Raw genomic sequence first — 20,397 nt, forward strand, 5'->3', positions numbered from 1 at the left:
TCAGAAGCCAAACGCTGCAAACAGGAGACTACTTTTTTCATCAGCTCAGACTCAAACAGGCCGGACAGGCATTTCCTGTGGGTGGGACCTGAGCAGAGACATTCTTGGGCCAGGCACCTCCACTTCCTGTCTCTGTTAACGCCACACTGAAAGACGTGCTGTCTGGACCTGCTCTGACTCGACTACTCTTTACTTGGCGCTGTTATCCGCTGTTCATGCAGCAGTAGATTACGTTTCAATTTCGAGATTACTAATGTCGCCTGTAAACAAGAGTTTAAAAGTGCAAGGGCAAAGTCTCAGTGGCCCAGATCCAGCAATCCTGCTTTGGCCTGAGGCAAAAACACATTGGGAAAATATTTCAAATACAGCTTTTGTACATACAAGCAAATAGTAATAAGTAGAATCCTCGGAAATGAACATTTTCCAGAAGGTAAATGTGTCGAATGCGGCAGATTGATGTGTGAACCTCATTAACCACCTGTATAACTGTCCATAAAGTGTGAGTAACTTCTAAGATGACTCAAGAAACCACGACCAGATGTGCATCTGGCTGTGTTTGCAGTGAAGTCAACACACAACAAGAACTAATAGCAACAAACATACTTTCATCAGCTGCATTCACAGGTAGCAAGCGGTATGGCCCCAAGCCTCAAATGTCTGTGTGTGTGTGTGTGTGTGTGTGTGTGTGTACGCACTGGGGGGTGTTGGCATTGGCGTGACAATCGATTGGGGTCCCCCCTGGGTGTCAACAGCTGCACCAAAATGTTGTTTTTTAACAGCTGGACCATTTTAGAGAAGGAATGTGGGGGGCTTATGGGTGAGGTGTGTGTGTGTGTGTGTGTGTGTGTGTGTGTGTGTGTGTGTGTGTGTGTGTGTGTGTGTGTGTGTGTAAACCCATATACTGTACATGTGTTACAATTGCCAATCATTCAGCTATTTACTTCAGTAACATTTTGTGTACATACACATAAATATACTAATAAAAGTATGAGCATCATAGTTTACTTAAAGTAGTGAAAAAGAAACTCGTTATGCAGAATGTCCCATTTCAGAAACATATTTATTATATTACTGGATTATACCTGATGATACATTAATGTGTAAGCATCGCTATTAATTGACAAAAATCTACATAGTAGTTAGTGTCTTGTGCTATCAAATGACAGTGGAATAAAAGGTATAAGTAGAATGGAAATGGAACTTTTCTTTTGTTTGCTCTGCCTTTTCCTGTTTTCTCAATTATTTTTAATATCATGCCATATAAGTGTCCCGAATATCTGTTTGTATATTCTGATATTTCATATCCCACACCCGAATGCTTGTGTTCTTATGTTTGATATCTTTTAATAAACCCCCAACATCCTTGAATGTTTAAATGTCCTCTGCAACCTGGTGCCACGTCACTCAGAAACTGATGGCATGTTTCGGTCCTAAAAATTGCCAAATGTAAACGTGCACGCAAGTAGTGTTTGTCGTCATGTGTTCCTCTCATCGCTGGACACCAGCTTGAGGACCGGAGGTCTGTGCTGTGTGTTCTCGCTGCCCTCTAAAGGCTCATCGTGCGCAAGACGACTCCAGGCAAGTGTTTTACTTTCCTGTAGCGTGAACCTCACATTCCTCAGAGTTCTGGGAGAGGACGTGGAGGAAGAGGAGGAGGAGGAGGAAGAGGAAGAGGAGGAGGAGGAGGACAGGTACCCGGTGTCTCCATCGACAGCCGACTGGACCGTACAGGACATTCCTGCCAATCAGACTTTGTAATAAATCCCCTCTGGCCGGATGCTGCCTCCACTGAATCATCCATAAGCATCGCTTTTGTTGTTTAGTTATTCACTGTATATACTTTACATTTTCTTTATTTCATTTAAATATATTTTCTGCTGTGCTATTTTGTTGTATTGTATATTTTCAGTATTTTCCATACTCAATGTTTACTCTGTAACTTGCCACAAACAAATGTTTCCCTGGATCAAGTATATATTTTTAGAAATAAACCTTCATCTGATCAGAAGTAGGAATATATTTTTTCTTGTGTACAAAGCTGACGTACTAATATGTTGCTGTTACAAAGATTGTTAAAAATAAATGGCTTAAGAATGGAAAGTCAGAATATCGCACTTAATATGACCTATTTCATCTAGTAAAAGAAAATATTAATTAATAAACATTCATCTGTGAATGTGTTGAAATACAGAGCATAAGTAGGAATGTATTATTAAACTTGGGTACAACACTGGTGTACTAATAAACTGCTATTAAAGTATCTCATGAACTTGATAGATTTTTTTTGGTACATTTTCTCTCATCCTGCATTAAATATTCTATATGCTAGTAACCGATGCAATAACCTATTGATACACACGAGGCAATCAGAAAAGAAGACAGGACAATATCTGTTTCAAGACATTCTCAAACTCTTCTCAGTTGTAGTTTATTTATTTAATTAGTCAATCATTGAAAAGGCAAACACTCCCCTTAAATAAAAAGAAAATATGATCAAAAACAAAAGCAAACAGCTGTAATGACAGACAGCCTTTGGTCACGCACCTTTTCTTTTTACTGCCAGATGATTAAAGGAGAAAACTAACAAAACTGACTTTCAGGTTAATAAAAAAAAAGAAGCTGAATAATATAACTTGTGATGCGAGCACGAGGGCATGTTCTGTGATATTGTTTGACGGATGGATGTCTTGAGAAAATGTGTAGTGTTGAGCAACCTGCAGGTCAACTTTGCTCGACCCCTGTGATGTAACGGAGACTCCTGCAGAAAGAGCCGTCAGTAGAAATGTGACTTTTCATGACTGAAGCTCAATATCGTTCAAGCTGAGTCTCTAAATATTATATTAGATCTTTTTTCATTTGATGACTGCAGCGGTTGTCTTTGACGGCCACATCACTGGTCTCTTTGTACCTTAAATATTAGCTGGATTTATCACAGCAGAGTACATTGACCACTCGACACTTCTGTTCTGTGGCATTACGACATTGAGCCAGTCAGTCCTGCATTGAACGCCAAAATGGCCAATATTAAAGTTTATGAAACAAATAATTACACAAATAAATGAGTACAATGTTTAAAAAAGGACCCAAATCAGCTGTTTTATACTAAAACCATTTTCAAAACATCTAATATGCATTTATTCATGCTTTTTCCACCATTGATCTCATTTCTTACTCAACATAGGAACACTGGAACAATATTCCTGAAACAAGTGGAGTTTTTGTTTCTTTAAATGCTTTACTCTACATATTCAAACAATTATTTATTTCATATTTAGTTTTGGCCACTTTGGTGTTAAACAGTCCCACGCAGAAGTAAATAAACATTACTCTGAATTGGAAGACCTACGAACTTTCTTTGTATTATACTTTAATTTAACTTCACATGGGAGGAGGTGTGACCCACCTTTAAAATCATCAGCACAGGTACCCTTAAAGTGAAACTGACGAGACCTTCAACTGATTGAATGTCACTACGAGGACAAAAAGACGCTGAAGATGGAAATATGTGAGAAAAGAAAGCCGTCGGGAGCAACGAGCAGAGCGAGAGTGTCCTGGGCTGAAACAGTTAACACTGATGAACAGCAGCTGATGTTAAAAACATCTCACTTCTGACTGTGCACTGGCTGAACTGATGCCGGGGCTCCTGATCCTATTGATGAACAGAAAAACTGAGGCAAATAAAAGTCTAAAGCAGAAACAATCAGGTCAACAACGACTTCCGACATCAGCATTTTGTAACATGACAAGCTAAACTCACTCAACAGAAGAGAGTCTTGTTGGATTTTCAAAGATCACTTCATGGACACAGCTCATCTTGGGGTTGCAAACCGCAGCAGCTCAGCGAGTGCACAGTAACAAGTGGGACCTCGACAACGGAGCTATAGTGTGTCTGTATGCAGACAGCTCTATGTTTGCAGTAATTGACTTAAATAGAAATGACAGCCACAACTATGATCTGTGGAGGAGACACTGAGCAGAGTGGGTTTGTTTGGTTGAGATTCAAGGTGCAAGATGAGCTCTGGTAATGACGCACAGAGAGATGTTGCCTTTTTGTCCATACTGCTAAAAGGACAAAGAGATGAGAAACTGAAAGACGCCATCGACTACAAGTACAGTTTAATTTACTACTGAAAGAAGACTTTTTAACAAGAAAGTTTGCTGAAAAATGCAGCAACACCGCGGCTCTGAAGGAGCTCTGTGTGGCTGTCTGGCAAACGAAACAGTTAAATACTTGTATCGAGTTGACTTAACCCTCTTTTAGTGCTGCTGTCCTCACCATCATGAAGAGGGGCTCCTGCTGAAGTCATCTTCTCCACTGGGAGACTCCAACCTTCCCCATCGCTTTGGAGCCAGTTTTCACAGGGAGAAGGGCAGTTTTGTTATCTCTCGTTTAAAAAGCATACACCCTAAACAGAGAGCAAAGAGTCCCACACTAACAAAAGTAATGATTCAAATAAAATAATCTTACAATAATTCAACACGGGAAGAGTTTGCAGTTTGGCGCAGTCAGTCCCGGCACTGCTGAGAGGGATGTTTTGGCAGCCTGATACTTGCTCTGATTTTAAGACTGGGAAGGGTTTTATTTTTGGAAACTGCACGCCTCTGAAATCTTGGACCGGCGTCATCGCTCAACCCTTTGTTGTAGAGGTGATGCAGGGAGGCGGCGTGGTCTTCCGCATTTTTTTGTTTTTGTGTGTGTTCGTTTGATCTCTCTCTTTCTCTCTCTCTTTCTCTCTCTCTTCTGGGTCGGGCTCAGTCCAACTCGATGGGGCTGCTGTCCTCGTGGACTTCTTCGCCTGTGTCGTCCTCCTCGCCCGAACCCATCAGGCTGTTCAGCAGGTTTCCTGCAGGATGCAACACATTGATCACCATCCTGTGCATACAAGGATTTGACACTGTACAGCATTACATCGCGCAGAGATCCTTTCCAAAAAGGTGCTCACATATTATATGTAGCATTTGAAGTCACATTGAGTTTCTTGCAGAGATGTGAGATGAGAAGATTGATAGCACTCTCAAAGTCGGTAGTGACAAATATATATATAGCTGGAGCCAGCAGCCGTCGCTTAGTTTAGCATGAAGACTGGAAACCACGGTTCCCCCAGACCAGCGAGCCTGGCTCTGTTCCAAGGCAACCAAATCTGCCGGCGAGCACCTCTAATGGTCACTACACTCCAGACTCACATCTCCGCTCGTTGGCGACTCGACAACAAGACTAAAGGAAGTCGCTTCATGCAGAGAATATTTAGCTCCATATCTTCTGTGCAGACATGAGGGGTGTCCATCTTCTATTTACCAAGAAAGCGAATGAGCATATTTCCCAAAATGTCAAACTATGTCTATAATAAACCATCATATGTCATTATACTGAACGTTTGTCTATTTCGTGAAACATTGCATGCAGCACCCCTGATCTGTAAACCCTGAGGGTTTAGACAGTGACGAGATCATACAGGGAGCAAAACTCAGTCCTACAGATGATCAGTTATGTGTGTGTATATAATGCGCTCACATTTCTGCTCAAATGTATAAAGTCTTGGTTCACTCACCTAGCAGTCCACCGTATGATGGGGACTGTTTAGGTGGAACACCAAAGAAAACCTGTCCTATTCTGTCGAGATACTGAGGAGCCAGGAAGTTGTCCAAAGGAAGAGGTAGAAGAAGACAGAGTTGTGAATAAGACAGGGACGTAACAACATGTGAACACAACTTCAGCTGTAGTTTTGTAACTCATCTAGTCGAGAGTGAAGGTCGGAGCATGTGCCGGTGTGATCAGGCATAAATTGACGCTCGTTAAAGGCCACAGAGAATAAACAATAAAATAGCAACACAAATACACTATTACAAATAAATCAGCAAAATGTACACATTATTAAGTAACCAGCCCGGTATCGTCAAACAAAAACAATCCCACTTACTTACATTTACAGATATTAAGCTGGGAAAACCCCAAATCAGAGCAAAATATGAGCACAACAAATACTTATCTATATCAGTTAAAGAAATAACAATATGCAGTTCCAGAAAGAAAAACACACAAAATAGACAATTAAACACACTGAACTACTACTGAAATTTTTTAGCACAACACATAGAAGACATTATTATTCAATCACTATACACATGGTGAATCGCAGCTGCAGTCCCATCACTGAAGTTTATTAACACACGATTCGTGGGAGGAAATACCCGACCATCAAGCATTTTCTTTTAACACTCACCTCATTATACATGGGGTCCCTCTTCAGGGAAGGTTGATATTGCTCACATAACACTGTGAAAACTGTTAATTTACCCCTAAAGAAACAAAGAAAAAGCTTTTTTCATACTGTACATTATTAAACAAACAATGTACTGCTGTACAAGAGGAACAAGCTCTGTAGTAGCTCAGACAATGTTGTAAGTTAGCCTCATTACATGAAATCTATACTCGGCTTTGTTTCATTTGCAGTACAAAATTTGTCAATCAAATGTGATGACTGTTGCAGTAGCCAATACTAGCTGAGGTGTCTGTCCAGTCATACAACAGAATAAGACATCATCATATGACATTGAGGTCATAATATATAATACATATATCTATATGGTTTTGAGTGTTAACACAATAAATCCAACTTACCCATCCACTGCCAGCAGCAGAAACCAGATAAAGTTTAGTAGAGGCTGGACGAAGGGCGGGCCCTTCTCTATGGACGGGTGTTTCTCTGTGTACGTGCTGAACACTACAGAAGCGCCGTTTTTGTTCTTTAAGCAGAGGAACCTGTAGGGTGGAGGATCAGAGAAGAAAAGGACAGAAATAGAAAAAGGAACAGCGGATAAAGACAAAAGGAGAAGATGAGAAAGAAAATGTGACAGTGGATAAAAGGAAGGAAGGGATAGGGGGGAAGAGAGAGAGAGAGAGAGAGAGAGAGAAAAAGAGAGAGAAAGAAAGAGAGAGATCAAAGACTCTGCTGACAGACAGACAATGGATACGACAAACATACTGGAGGAGGATACATCAATACAGATTCTAAATAGTACACCAACAAAAAGCTCAGATGGCATTTGCTAAGTTGAATCTGAATCTAGCATTGACGGCCATTTCTACTTTTACATTGCGACGGCATCAAAAACAAATACTGCCGTTTGACTTACTGTAGGACGGCCTGCGCCACAAACATGTCGACCTCGTTACGGAAGCCTCGTGACGCTGAAAACTCCACCAGCATCTGTGCACAGCCCTCACCGTCAGAAGAATGCAGGAAGTGGTAACGAGACTCACTGTAGTTTTGCTCTGAAGACACAAATTGTTCTTATATTCAATCCTTTAAACATTTAAAGGACATTTCTGCATTGCCGGCTGAGATGTTCGACATAGCATTGCAACACATTTCTTCACAAATACTACACAACAAACAAATAACTGAATGTGTTACTATCCTCTCCATGTAATGAACTAAAGTCATTAATTACCTTTCCACAAGGTGACAGCTAGCAGCTGGTGTAGTTTTGGGTGACCCAACTTGCTGGACCCTCCTGTGGACCATTTCAAGGCTCTGGACACAAATGCAACTCTCTCTGGAGAGTTCTGGTCCATCCGACTGAACAGCTTAGCCAGGCTTTCTGCAACAATCACAAATGCAAATACAAACATCAAAAACAGCATCAGAGAATGACCTTTCAATGCCCTTTCAATGCCCCTGCTTGTGAAAGGTGGTCTTCTCTGAATGTTTTAATGCTGCAGTGTTTATAGCATATCACATCACAGACTAGAGATCTACCAAACAAATCCAGCATATCATTAACAGTATCAGGGCCAATCAATAGTGGAACTGTATTGCCAGTATAAGAAAAGCCCAATCCATCACCAACTGCAATCTGGGTAAGCCAGCTGTTCACAAATGCCTTATTGTATTAAAAGACTGGTACTTATTGATCAGGAAGTATTATTGTAAATTATGTATGTTGTTTAATGTACGGATTATGTTGATACATTTCCATATTGGCCCTTTTTGCAATTATTACATTTGTCTTGTTAAACAATGTCCACTTTCATAATAAGATGAATATTGTATCTTTAAAATGCAATTGAATCCATTTTGAAAGTTCAAAATTGAAGTGCCACTTGTTTTAATTGTGTAAATCTTGTTGCGAAAGGTACATTATTTATGTTCAACAATAGCGCAGTAGCAATACAAGGGATCATTTCTCAACACCGCTGACATAAACATTACTTTTCCACACAATAAGAGGACAGCAGTTATAAATGCACAAAATACGCAGAAACTATCCAATCTTAAAAAAATTCTTTACACAAATATAAGTTTAGCACAATTAGTCTATTAAGGGGATTAGTCTCTTTCAAAGGCTTAAGGCTCCCACTCACCTAATATTTCATCTTCAACTTTTGTTTCAGATTTCTCCAACACCTCCAGTACCAGCATGGACAGGTCTGCTGCACTGTTTTGCTGGAGATGAAAACACAATTAAGTGCATCTTTAATTCCATATTTTCAAAAATAATTGAATATTTTTGCAAAAAGCATTGGGAGAAAAAGTTTAATCAAAATCAATCCAGTCATGAATTTATCACCCAACTAGCAAACTGATGTCATAACAGATTCTTGGCTAAATTTACACTCGACATTATTTCTATCTGGAGGTTTGAATTTAGGACAGGGATGTGTATGCAGCACTAGTGCAACTAACCTAAACACAAAGTGTATATATAGTGTGACCAGTAACAACCTAACGTCAACATCAGCATTCTGCACACTATTGCACACAAAGATGGACTCAGTACAAAAGTGCACTTGTGAATAACAAGTGAATGGACACAGATCTGGTGGTATTACAATTACACTAAAGTAGACAAATAGTCATTCAGCAATACTGATATAAAACATGATATCTTCAGTCCCCTATCTGGGGTTTTTACCTCAACAATGTGCACACTTTAGAATTCAACCCTTCAAAAACAGACCTGCCACGGGACACAGCAGGCCAGATAATAGAGCAGAAATATAGTGTAACATGTACCTGGTTATAGCTGAAGAAGAGTAGAGCGCCATTGTGCATCAGCTCCCTGGCCTCAGCATGTTTTGCCTGTGACATGTACCTGATGAAGGACAGGAGCGTTATTGGCATTGCACGTGAGATAACGTCTACTTATCAAGAAAGACACGAGCATCACCCAAGACCCTCCCCGCATTGGACAGCGAGATAAGATATGGCTTCCCTTGAGATCACAAACAAGGTGTCAGGGTGAAACTGATATAACAACTTTCTTGAAGAACACAGTTCAGCTGCATTGTTTTGTTTCAGAAGATAATATTGTAATTATGACGGTTAGTCATGAGAAAGACAATGGCGAAGAAGTAGGCGAACACACTCTCTGATCCGGAGGAGAAGGATTCAGAACATATCATATTCTTTACTAAACTATGCTTTAGCCAGATACAATGAACTTTATAGCGTTACATAAATACACCAGACAGAAGGAAACGTGTGTAACGTTACCCATCATAGTTGAGACCGCGGCGGTGCAGTATGCGGCTAACTGGCTAGATGCTAACACAGCTGGACAGCTTCTGCACACGTTAACGCAGTTAACCGCTATATCCTGTTGATTGAACATTGCATGCGAAGTATATTTTCTGATAACGCATAAACAAAGACGCGTGAACTGTCTTGTCCCAACAGGCCCGTTAACTCAGCTTCTGCCATCAGTTGTGCTGCTAAAACACGTACCTAGCTAGCTAACTAGCTAGCTAACTAGCAGTAGTTAGCGGTCCCATTATGCGATTTTAGATTGACAGCACAACTGTTCACACAAAACCATGGCCCAATACGAGTAGGCGGGTCTACGGTGAGTTCAGCCAATCACAAACGGACAGACGCATAAGCAAGGTTGACTGTGGAATGATCTGGAACAGACAGGCCCAAAAGCCAAATGACAGTTACAACTGAACATATTACCACGCAATGAAGTCTTACCTAAAAAATAAAGTCCTGTACATCTGATGTGCTTCATAGTAATCCCCCTTTTCTACACTCGCGCGCAGTTTTCCTTCAACCCTCTGTACACCTCCACGGTTTCTGGCACTGGAGCACCTCAGAGACTCCTGCTCCGACATTGTTGCTCCGCAGCAGCACTCGAGCCAAGTGTTTTCAGTTGGAAACCGGAAAGCTATAAACCCTTCTCGCTCGCCGTAGCCAGCGTGTTGCGGTTATTTGGTTGGGAGAAGTGGGAACCAAACCGTCCGTGAAGCCTTGTGACGGCAACATACAGCCTTGTGCAATGCACCCTGAAGGCACCATAATCATAAGGGGTTTTGAAAAATAAAGTAAAAATGTTATGGTTTGTGAAAACTTGTTGTCATGGTCATGAGGCTTGATGAGGTTCGTCCTGCGAGTTTCCCCCTCGAGCTAAACATGATTCATTCCCGATTAATGAATTAAGGTAAAATATTGGTTAATCCGCGTGTCAGTTTATGCTCTTAAAAATCCCCTAAAGTGCTTTAAAAAAAATAAATACTTGTCCTGTAGGGACCCCTCCCTACAGTGTGCCTAAAACACGGACTGTTTTTCATACCATTTTAGCTGGATTCACACCTTAAAACACAAATTCTAATTAAAAACAAGGTTAATTGGAAACATGTTCTGTATTCAGCATTCAGCAACAGATTAAATACAAATTCAAAAAAATGCAAAGAAATAAAATGTAGCTTTAGGTGATGTGTGCTTGACATGGCTCCTACTGGCCATGTCTAGCACCATGAATGAGTTTTCATTATAAAGACATAAGGACCGTAAGTGTTCTTGAAGAATATTTGCAGAGGATGATGAAAACATTATGAAAGTCAAAGACAATCTTCTTTTTTAGGCTTTACACCAAACCGATGTGAACTTATTCTAGGTGCTGCAAACATGTATTTTCCCTGTTCAAACACGTAACTGTCAAATAAAATATTAATGTATGAATTAAAAACCCGGTTGTAATATTGTTAAGCCAATAAGCAGCTTGTTGATTTATAAGCTGTAGTTTGAATATAACAGGGAAGTTCTGCTACAATTAAACACACATTAGGACCCGGATTGGATTCGACACATGACCAGTATGTGCTTTTGCAAGATGGATGAATGAGTGCATTTATTATAGAATTAAAACACAGAGCAGAATAGTTACAAATGAATTACTGTGAACCCTGAAGTTACAGAGACATGTGCGATTCACAGATGTTGAACGAAAGAGAGAGAAATGAATAAAAAAGAGCATTGGGCTGTAACACAAAAGAAAAGGATAGGACATCAGAGATGGCAGAGATATTTTGATGCACCTGGTATCTGTGCAGACCACGCGGTATTTTCATGTTTCACATCTCTTTATAATAGCAGTTCCACCTCTATCTACAATAGTTAGTTTAACTACTGCAGTTTGCAGCTATTAATATGACAATAAGAGGATATATTCTCAGAATAGAATATACAATAAACAGTTTAGGCTAATCTGTTGTGGAGTCACCTCATAATTAGTTCAGCAGAAGAGTTAGGTTCCCCGTCTGCATCATGGACATAATGCATAACACATTGTAGTCTTATAATACATTCTACACAACCCTGTTTTGATTGTCATAACAGTACGCAAATAGATCCTCTTTTTAGACTTGACAATGACATAAACAAAGAATTGTGGCACAAGAACAACTTCCTGTTACTTCAGTCTACAATTATTGTAATTATGTTAGTTTACATTGGTCAAAACCAAATGTTAATAATTCAGAGTTGAATGCAAAACAAATTGTATTCCCAAAGTGTCCGCATGCAAAATACATTAAGGCATGGTTTCTTATTTTGTGTGCTTCTGGTTCTCTTTTATTTACACATACATGGCACATAAACATTACACAGAGGTTGTTGAGACGTTCAGGTGCGGGACTGAAGCGCCAGCCTCTGGACTGTTTCCGACAGGTGGGTCATGTCAGGCTGCTGAGTCTGGTGTTTGATGTACTCGAGGGTTCGAACCTGGAGCAGAGAGAGCAGACAGGCTGCATTCCCACAAAGCATGTTCACTGAAATGACTGAGTATTCTGGACCACGTGCAGAAAACATTGAAACAGTTATGGGCGCAGCGGCTTAAGCCATCTGTTAAATGTGTGAGAGGTGTGGGTGTGAACTCACCGAGACTCGAGTCTCACAGTGGCCGTGTTTGTGGCTGAGGTTCCACAGGTTGACGGCCAGCTGGCTCAGCTTGTTGTTCCTCAGGTCGCCGTGTGCCAGCAGGACCCCGAACAGGGAAAAGGCCAAAGCACCTTGACGCCGTGTGCTCTGCTGCAAGAGGGCAAGACGGAGGTGGTGTTATTGATGAAAAATCAGCTTCTGATGAATTGAAAAGCGCAGCATGAGAAAAAGAGACTTCTGACTCACCTCGTCCCGACCGAGGGCCTTCAGGTGGTCCAGGATCTGTCCGATCAGAGTCTCGGACAGCTTGTTGATTTCCGATAGAAACTTGGGGTCTCCTCCATAAAGCGTCTCATTGGAGTCCACTGGGACAGGGAAAGACGAAAAAGATCACTTCAGCTGGGAAAAATGCTCCCATAATAATCCCTCTTTAAACCACTGCAACATGCAAAAAGACGAAAAGTAGAGCGTCTTGTCATGAAAACAAGGAGTAATTTGGATCTCATTGTATGGGAGATATTCTTACGACGCTGTGTGTACATGTACCTTTAGGGATGGAGTAGAGGTAGGTTTCTTGGCTCATGGCAGCCAGCAGGGGCAGAGCGCTGATGTAGACCCGCACCTTGGCGTCGCTGTTGTCCTCCCAGGTGTAGTCCTGGACCTTGTTGAGCAAACCGCGGACCAGATAGAGGACGCCATGCTCTGGATGGTCCTGAACACACATACACACACACATACACACAGTGTTAAGGAGATTTGCCTGTTGGTTTGGTGCTTCATCTCCTTTGACTCCTAACTGAGCTGTTAGTTTCCGCTTTAGATGATTTTCCTCATATTTCTCTTCTAGAAGAATGAGGAAGCGATTGTGTTACCGGGACAACCAGCAGTGTAGCCAGGAAGTTGTTGATGAAGTCCATCAGGAAGCTCTCTGAAGAGCGAAGTTTCCCCTCAACGCTGATGGAGCGAGGAACCTCCAGAAGAAGACTGACCGCGGCCTTTAGGAAAGCATCCGCTGGAGGTGCGTTAAGGTGGATGGAGAGAGGGAAAAGAGAGGGAGGAGAGAAGGTAAGTAACAAGGAAACAATGATGATGTGAGGGAACAATAAAAGGAGAGGGGAATGAAAGAAGGAAGCGAGGGAAGAGAAGAAATGATTGGAGATGAGAGAAAAAGAACTTGAAAAATTGGTGAAAATGAATCAACCGTTGCCTAAAATTGACACTGTGTGTAGAATTTATAAGGAAGCAGCTGCTCACCCTGGGAGAGACACTGATTCGCCAACGCAACCTGACCAGACAGCAAATAAAGGCTGAGACGGCTGAATATGCTGCTGAGAGACGGGATGGTGATGAAACTGTAGGCAGCGCACGCCTGGAGGAGAGGGGAACGATAACAGTCAAACATCTGACATCTGAAGCCACCGCTGGGCTCAATGTTACTCAGGCACTGCTGAAATCTCATCCCGTCGAAACGTACGGTGGCCTGCAGTGATCAGACGCTAGTGTGCGCGTCCACTCACCCTGACGAAGGCCGCCGTTTTACGTGAGTGACTCCCTCTCATCACCCTGTTGGTCTCCATCGCCAGCTGGTTCACCGTCTGGAAACGACAGGGTGAACACTGAGGATGCTGCGCGCGTGAGCATGGATATCACTCAAATCACTCTGGCAAATTGAACACGCAAGCGTTGATTTATACTGACGTGAATGAGCTGCACCAGCACTGACTCCAGGTTGCAGAAGGTGGCTCTGGCCTCCACACAGAAACTCAACTGCTGCTCGAAGTCTCGACCAAAAGACACCTGAACACAATGATGGACGCACAGACAGAATATGTGATATGTGAGTGTCAAGGTGCGAGAAAAGACTTCTTACAGATTTAATGAAAGATGGGAAAGTCATGAATTTACTTGTTTTTCAAACATTTAATATATATATATATATATATAAATATATGTTTATAAGTATAGTTTTAGTCTTTTGTGCAATATAGCTCAATTATCTTCTTTTAAAGATATATATATGCATATATATATATTTCATATTTGTATATTTATGTGACAGCCGACAGTGAGTATGACATGCAACACTATAGTTATAAGCATGCAATGTACCATTTCACTACCAAGCTTCATAAAGCTAAAAAAAAAACGTTGTTTGTTTGAGTCAGTCCCACGTACAGTGAAATATCCACAAGAGCACCAAATGTGTATTCATCCGCAGCTGAAAATAGACCCAAACAAATGCGCTATTTCCACAGAACCACACAGGTCTGAGGAGTCTCACCATGCGGATGAAGCCGATGATCAGCAGAGCCAAAGACCTTTTCTCATCCTCAAGAGTGAGAGCGCTGCAAAACAGAGAGCAAACAGCTGAGTGAGTGAAGGCTGCCGGCAGGCGGATCAACAAGCGCCAGATTAAATATCTGTCCACATTGACAATCTACATTAAAAGGACTGGAACTGGAAGGAGAAAACAAGGTGTTTAAAAAACAAATCACAGACAATAACTAAGATCTAAATGATTATTGAAAAAATGACAAAATAAAAAATTCACTGAGGCTCATAAGGACAACAACTACGGAGGTACAAACACACACACACACACACACACACACACCCACACACACACACACATAGCCTACTTGACAGAGTCGTGCATGGTCTTGCAGATGTGCAACATGGCGTTGAGGATGACCGGGTCTCTGGTGGGCTCTTCCTGGTGTCTGCAACAGATGAGACAATTAGAAATCCAACATTTTCTTAAACATTTACGAAGACATTCGTCCCACTTTTCTTGTCACAAAGCAGTTAAATCTCATCCATCAAACTCTGTGTCTTACTTGATGAAGATCTCCATGATGGATCTGCACACCTCCACCCTCACACTGTCCTTCTGGAACATGTCTAGAAACGGCAGGAAACGCTCCTGGGGAACAGGAAACATCGTGGCGTGATAAGAGGTCGCTTATTTCAGACCTCCAGAACGAAAACTGTCCATCGTGCGTGTCTCGAAGGTGGCGGTCGCTCACCATGGAGAAGAGGACGGAGAAGTCGTGGAAGTAGGTGAGGATCTTCCTGATCACTGACTGCAGCTGGACGCAGAACAAAAACACACAAAAAGGCGTCACCACAGAGCACATGGCAGGAGGCGGGAGAATTGGCCCGTTGAGCCAATGAGCTGCTAACCTGAGGATAAGCATCCTCAAACGCCCGGTCAGGGGTCATGTGTTTGATGACGTCAGCCAGAACGGTGTTGACCTCACGTTTCTGAGGAGCGCGAGACAAAATACAGGTGAACTTTGAGTCACAAAAAGTGGGACAACCCCTCCTCCCTTTGGTGCTTTACTCACAGAGAAGTGTCGGCAGGTGAACTCCACCCAGATCTCGGCACAGTTGACGTAGTCCTTGATACAACAAACAATCCCAAACACCGTCACAACCTGAATGTGTTCATGCGGTCACACACACACACACACACACCTGTGTGAGAGCAGCGTCGTCGTTCCTACGGTACCTGAGGACTGCGGACTTTGGTGACGACCTTCCAGGCTTCGTTGAGGATCGTCAGCCTTTCAGATTCTGGGGGGTCGGCGCAGGCCAGACTGCGACCCAGAGATCCAAACAACAGATGCTGGAGAGAGGACGACAATCATTAGAGAGTGCCTAAACCCACGGCTCAAGGGTATAACTTACGTTTCATAATCTTTCTTCACACATTCTCATTCACTGGACCACCGTATTACAAATGATTGTGCCCTCTGACCTTTGGGAAGCCGGCCTCGTCGCAGTCCTTGATCATACCGATGAAGTCGGTGGCTCTGGCTGCGACGAACTCCGGCCTGAACGCCCTCATGACTGAATTCAGCAGCAAAGCACTATGGGGGAAAACAGGAACACGTTGTATTCTTTGTGGAGATTGTATTTCACTCAAACAAACCAGAAACTGTTGAAACACTGTACAAAGATTTTGGGGAGTTCATCGTGTTTTCTTCATTGGCAGTGTCTGAATCTGTGAATTGAACTGGACTTTTATGAACTGAACAGAGGTTGCTTGTGTCCATCGGTTACTACCAAAACGTGTCCTTACATAGACACAACATCATTCTGGAATAATAAACCATGAGACTAATCTGAAAAATATATATATCTTCAAGATTTAGTTCAGTTTGACTGATCTGAAATGCGGTAGAAATATACATATTTTGGACAACAGGAACAAAAAGGCTACGAATTAAATCCCCCTCATTATTACAGTGTCTTTAAAAGCACTCACTTGTTCCCCAGCTTCTTGCATCTCTCCGTCATCTCCGTTAGCAGAGGCTGACATGGAAAGACAAACAGCATTAAAAACATGTCCGCCTACATGAAGGGTTTTGACTGAGCCAGACTTTTCCACTGGAAAATGCCGTTATTTGATATCTTGAAGCTACGGTGTGCGACTGCGTGCCTCTGGAGCTCTGTAGGCGATGCACTGCAGGATCCAGTTGATGGCGGGTGAATAAAGCGTCAGGTACTCCGGCACCTCCACCCTCTGCAGGACCAGCTGGTTCTGGACGCTCTCACCGCTGACCTGCCGGAAGCTGCCCAGCAGGTCGAAGAAGTTGCGGTTCAGGCTGTCCTTCAGGTGCGGGGCGACCTCCATGCCCACCTGGGAGGGAAAGAGCGCGGTTATCTCTGGATTCAGATGTCTGAATGGCAAAACGACACTGCTTTCATCTCACGACCGCCCGAATCGGTCAAAAGGAAATACAATGAAAATGAGCTGACAGATAAGAAATGTCTCAGAATCAGGAGAGAAAAAGCATAAGACGTGAGCATGTCTCACCCTGCAGAGGTACGCTCTGGCGTACGCCGCCACCAGGGGGTCTCCGATCCCTCTGATCATGGCTGTCAACCGAGGGAGCGTCTCCGGAATACCGCTGTGAGGGACAGGAGGGACTAATTTATTGTTCCATCGTGGCAAATGCATCGCCAAATCTTTCAAATTACCCTCCCAACAAAGTAATTCTGATATCATACAAATCTAATACTGCGAAACTGAGGAAGTGGAGCAAGACAAATGCAGAATATTAAAAGAAGATTGAAGATAAACGCAATATGTGTACACCTAATAGGGAAACTGGGATGAAACGTCTGACTAACGGAGCCCACAAGAGAAACAAACCAACCTCTTGTTCAGGAAGCGGTTGCACTTGAGAATGGCGGCCTCGACGTATCTGTTCACAGAGGTCAAGGAGTCAAATGTCTACATGAAGTCAGGGGAGCGTCTTGGACGCTCAGGGAGGTCACGGGGACAAATGCAAGATGTGATGTTGTAAGAAAATACTATCTGACCAACAAGTTTACGGGCAGATTTGAGTTGTGACGCACTGCTAACGGTGGGAAAAGGATACAATCTGGGCAGGAGCTCCCTGATGGACGCGATCTTGAAGAACCAGTTGAGGCACGTCTCCTTGGCGGTGTCGTTCACATCGTCGACCGTGAACGAGTCTGAGGAGGGAGGAAGCCAAGCGGGCCGGACGGACATGAGCCAGAGACAGACACAGATGGTTCAAAATACTCAAATGAAATCTGACTAGATTTTTCGAGTCTTCTCCGTCCGTACCTGTCAGGGGTCGCGGGTCGGAACACATGGTCCAGATCCTGTCGTACACCAGCCGGCCTACAGACAAGCGAGACTACAATCAGGAAAGATTTTTCTTCCTTTTTTTTTTTTTTGCACAAAGAAATACAAGGATCCTTTACGCACCGAAAGTGTCGAGGATATCAGTAATGAGGACAAACTTGCTGGGGTAGAACTGGATCACCGAGGTGTCGGACAGAAGCTTCGAGCACTTTGAAAACAGAACACAGATCAGTGTTTATGACAAGAACTTATGTTTTTTGTATCCAGCGGTTCGAGAGGTGGTGAATGTGACTGAAGGAGCATAACATTTCTTTTCTCCATTATTTTTGTGTGTGTTTTTAACCGCTGGACTACCTGGATGACGATCTTCAAGGCTTTGACCTTCTGGTCCGAGGCCCAGGCCTCCTTCAGGGACTGGTTCAGCTCCTCGATGCGGTTGGCGTAATCCTGTTGGGAGAGGTTCAGCAGCTCTTTCTGGGAGCCCTGAACACGCACACACACACAAACAAGTCAGTTCAAAACACATTGCTGCTCGAACAGCTTGTTCCAGCACTAACAGAGTGCAGCCAGAGTGCAGTAGATTCATGCTGGCATGCATGAATCTACTGCACTTTTTTTTTACCACACAAGGTATTGAGCATTCGGTGACAGATGATTTTGACATTTGAAATGTGCTATTTAGACAGGAAGTCACCTCCTCCAGATCATCCAGTTCCTCCAGGCGAGTTCGCACTTTCTCTGAAACAGCAGAGGATCCTGGACTTGGAGCTTTTCCTACGGCGACAGCAGGACTGATGCGTTAGCTTTTGATCAAAGTAAAAACACACACAGACTCTGTGTTGCTCTATAAAGATGAGTACAAGTGGAATTAATTGATTATCTTTGCAACACACTGGCCATATTTTCGCCTCTTCAAGTCGACACGGCGAACGTGTCACAGCTGCGTATTTACACGTGTCAAGCATTCTCCTTATGGCTCTGGTTTGATTTTGGAGAAAACATATCTAGCTCTTTGGCTGCCAAATGCTCTCCTATGTTCACCAGCCAGTTGCTGACTGTGTGTGTCCGCCGAGTACGAATGAAGGCGTTATGATGAATACAAATGCGGGTCTTACCTCGGTCCGAACCCATGAAAAGATTCTGTGAAGACAATGAAATTGGAATTAGGTTTCTGTTTGAAGAACCAGAACAACATGCGGTTCTCTCGTTGCTCTGGTGGAGGACGACTCACAATTGAGAGCTTCTCAGTGGTGGTGAACCTGGCCAGGATCTCCCCGCGTTTCGACGACCAGGGCTCAAAGTCAGACCCAACCGCTTCTTCCTCCTTCTCCCTCTTCTTCCTGCCTAGGTCCTGAAAGCACAACATCTCTCCTTAAAAAAACAATTGGTTTGGGTTTCATCAAGCATTTTTTATCTCAGGTTTTCGAAGGGTCTGTCTACAGCATTACAAACCCCAGTGGAGGCGCTGTGCGACATGGCAGGAGGCTCGCTGGCTGAGGCTGCTGCGAACATGGAGAGGGGGTCTGTCCCATCCATCATGGAGCTGAGGGGGTCCGGGGCCACTGAGGAGGAAGAGGAGGACGAGGAGGAGGTGCTGCCTTTACGAGCCCCGCGGCGGGTCTTTGTGTCAGTCACCTGGGTGGAGAGGAGCAGAGGAGGTCAGAGCTGTGAAAGTGACATGAAACTCAATGCAAGAAACACCAGAATGATGCTTTTAACAACCTCAACTGTAGGTTTTAATTTGTGTTGAATTATATTGCGTTCAACTATGCAGATGCTGAGATGTTGTGACAGTGGCGTTCATGACGAGGCTGAACAGTATAAGGACAACAAGAAAAATATGTCTACCACAATGGGTTTGAGGGGATGGTATTCTCCAAAATCAACCAGAGCAGCCTCGGGACGACATCTCTGCAGCTCGACGTCATAGCTGCGTCCGCTGGATCGCCTTGAGAAACAACACACAAACAGGAGGACAGACTCATCTTACACTGACAGTCTGAGGTCTCACTCACCATAGAGAGCATGCTGTTTCCTTACTGACACCTGATGTTAACAATCACCCATCCCGTGTCATAATGACACTTCACCACAGGAGTTTGACAAAATGCAACCTAATCGTAGGCAAAGCGGTCATTTGATTCAAGGCCAGAGCCATAATACCACTTGTTAATTTTCCCTTCTGATTGGTAATGCTATGTTGACAACCTGCAGAACAAGGTGAGCATTTAATTTTGCACGATAATCATGATTAAGCTCGCCAGATACTCGTTTTCACGACACGAACCGTTCTCAAAAGTCGCCCGTAAAAACACACGAGTTAAGGAAATGTATGTTGAGTTTTGTTTTAATAGAAAAGAACATCTTACCACTGCACAGCAGCCATTTTTTTACAATCACATGACACCTCGGTACTTCCTGGTTACGCCAACTTTTGGGAATGCGCCGTTATTGGTTTCAAATGGTCGGTCTGTTGGATATTAACAGCTGTCATCGTCTGGACTTATACTGTGAATATATAACAAAATGATATTTTAACACTTGTAACAACGACAGCGTGAGTTTTAATGAAGCGTTTCAGTAAAATACAACTGCATTAACCAGGACACATTGCGC

General features: G+C 43.0%; 2 protein-coding genes across 3 annotated transcripts; both read right to left on the bottom strand.

The window, feature by feature from the left end:
• Window positions 1-4,554: 4,554 nt before the first annotated feature.
• On the bottom strand, window positions 4,555-10,285 carry get4 (guided entry of tail-anchored proteins factor 4). The gene is made up of 9 exons (XM_068583653.1): window positions 9,975-10,285; window positions 9,018-9,096; window positions 8,366-8,447; window positions 7,453-7,602; window positions 7,135-7,273; window positions 6,620-6,760; window positions 6,222-6,297; window positions 5,550-5,622; window positions 4,555-4,844 (listed from the first exon to the last, which is right to left on the bottom strand). The coding sequence occupies exons 1-9, from the start codon at window positions 10,112-10,114 to the stop codon at window positions 4,753-4,755; spliced, it is 972 nt and encodes a 323-aa protein (XP_068439754.1). The 5' UTR covers window positions 10,115-10,285; the 3' UTR covers window positions 4,555-4,752.
• An 871-nt stretch (window positions 10,286-11,156) lies between these two features.
• vps35l (VPS35 endosomal protein sorting factor like) lies at window positions 11,157-20,335 on the bottom strand. 2 transcript variants are annotated; one of them, XM_068583193.1, is made up of 30 exons: window positions 20,151-20,335; window positions 19,630-19,729; window positions 19,234-19,416; window positions 19,013-19,132; window positions 18,897-18,921; window positions 18,476-18,555; window positions 18,136-18,264; window positions 17,905-17,989; window positions 17,761-17,817; window positions 17,549-17,645; window positions 17,324-17,371; window positions 16,981-17,074; window positions 16,603-16,803; window positions 16,429-16,475; window positions 15,919-16,030; window positions 15,670-15,786; window positions 15,506-15,559; window positions 15,342-15,422; window positions 15,185-15,247; window positions 14,996-15,081; window positions 14,798-14,878; window positions 14,440-14,503; window positions 13,857-13,955; window positions 13,676-13,753; window positions 13,413-13,527; window positions 13,031-13,170; window positions 12,705-12,870; window positions 12,405-12,523; window positions 12,159-12,308; window positions 11,157-12,025 (listed from the first exon to the last, which is right to left on the bottom strand). In XM_068583193.1, the coding sequence occupies exons 1-30, from the start codon at window positions 20,165-20,167 to the stop codon at window positions 11,954-11,956; spliced, it is 2,880 nt and encodes a 959-aa protein (XP_068439294.1). In that variant the 5' UTR covers window positions 20,168-20,335; the 3' UTR covers window positions 11,157-11,953. The 2 variants fall into 2 exon arrangements, with proteins under 2 accessions (XP_068439294.1, XP_068439293.1); XM_068583192.1 differs by having other exon boundaries at window positions 11,157-12,002; window positions 20,151-20,332.
• Between the last annotated feature and the right edge of the window lie 62 nt (window positions 20,336-20,397).

The sequence above is a fragment of the Clinocottus analis genome, unplaced genomic scaffold, assembly GCF_023055335.1.
Source record: "Clinocottus analis isolate CAN_PGR_092001 unplaced genomic scaffold, fCliAna1.0.p SCAF_19, whole genome shotgun sequence".
NCBI lineage: Eukaryota > Metazoa > Chordata > Actinopteri > Perciformes > Cottidae > Clinocottus > Clinocottus analis.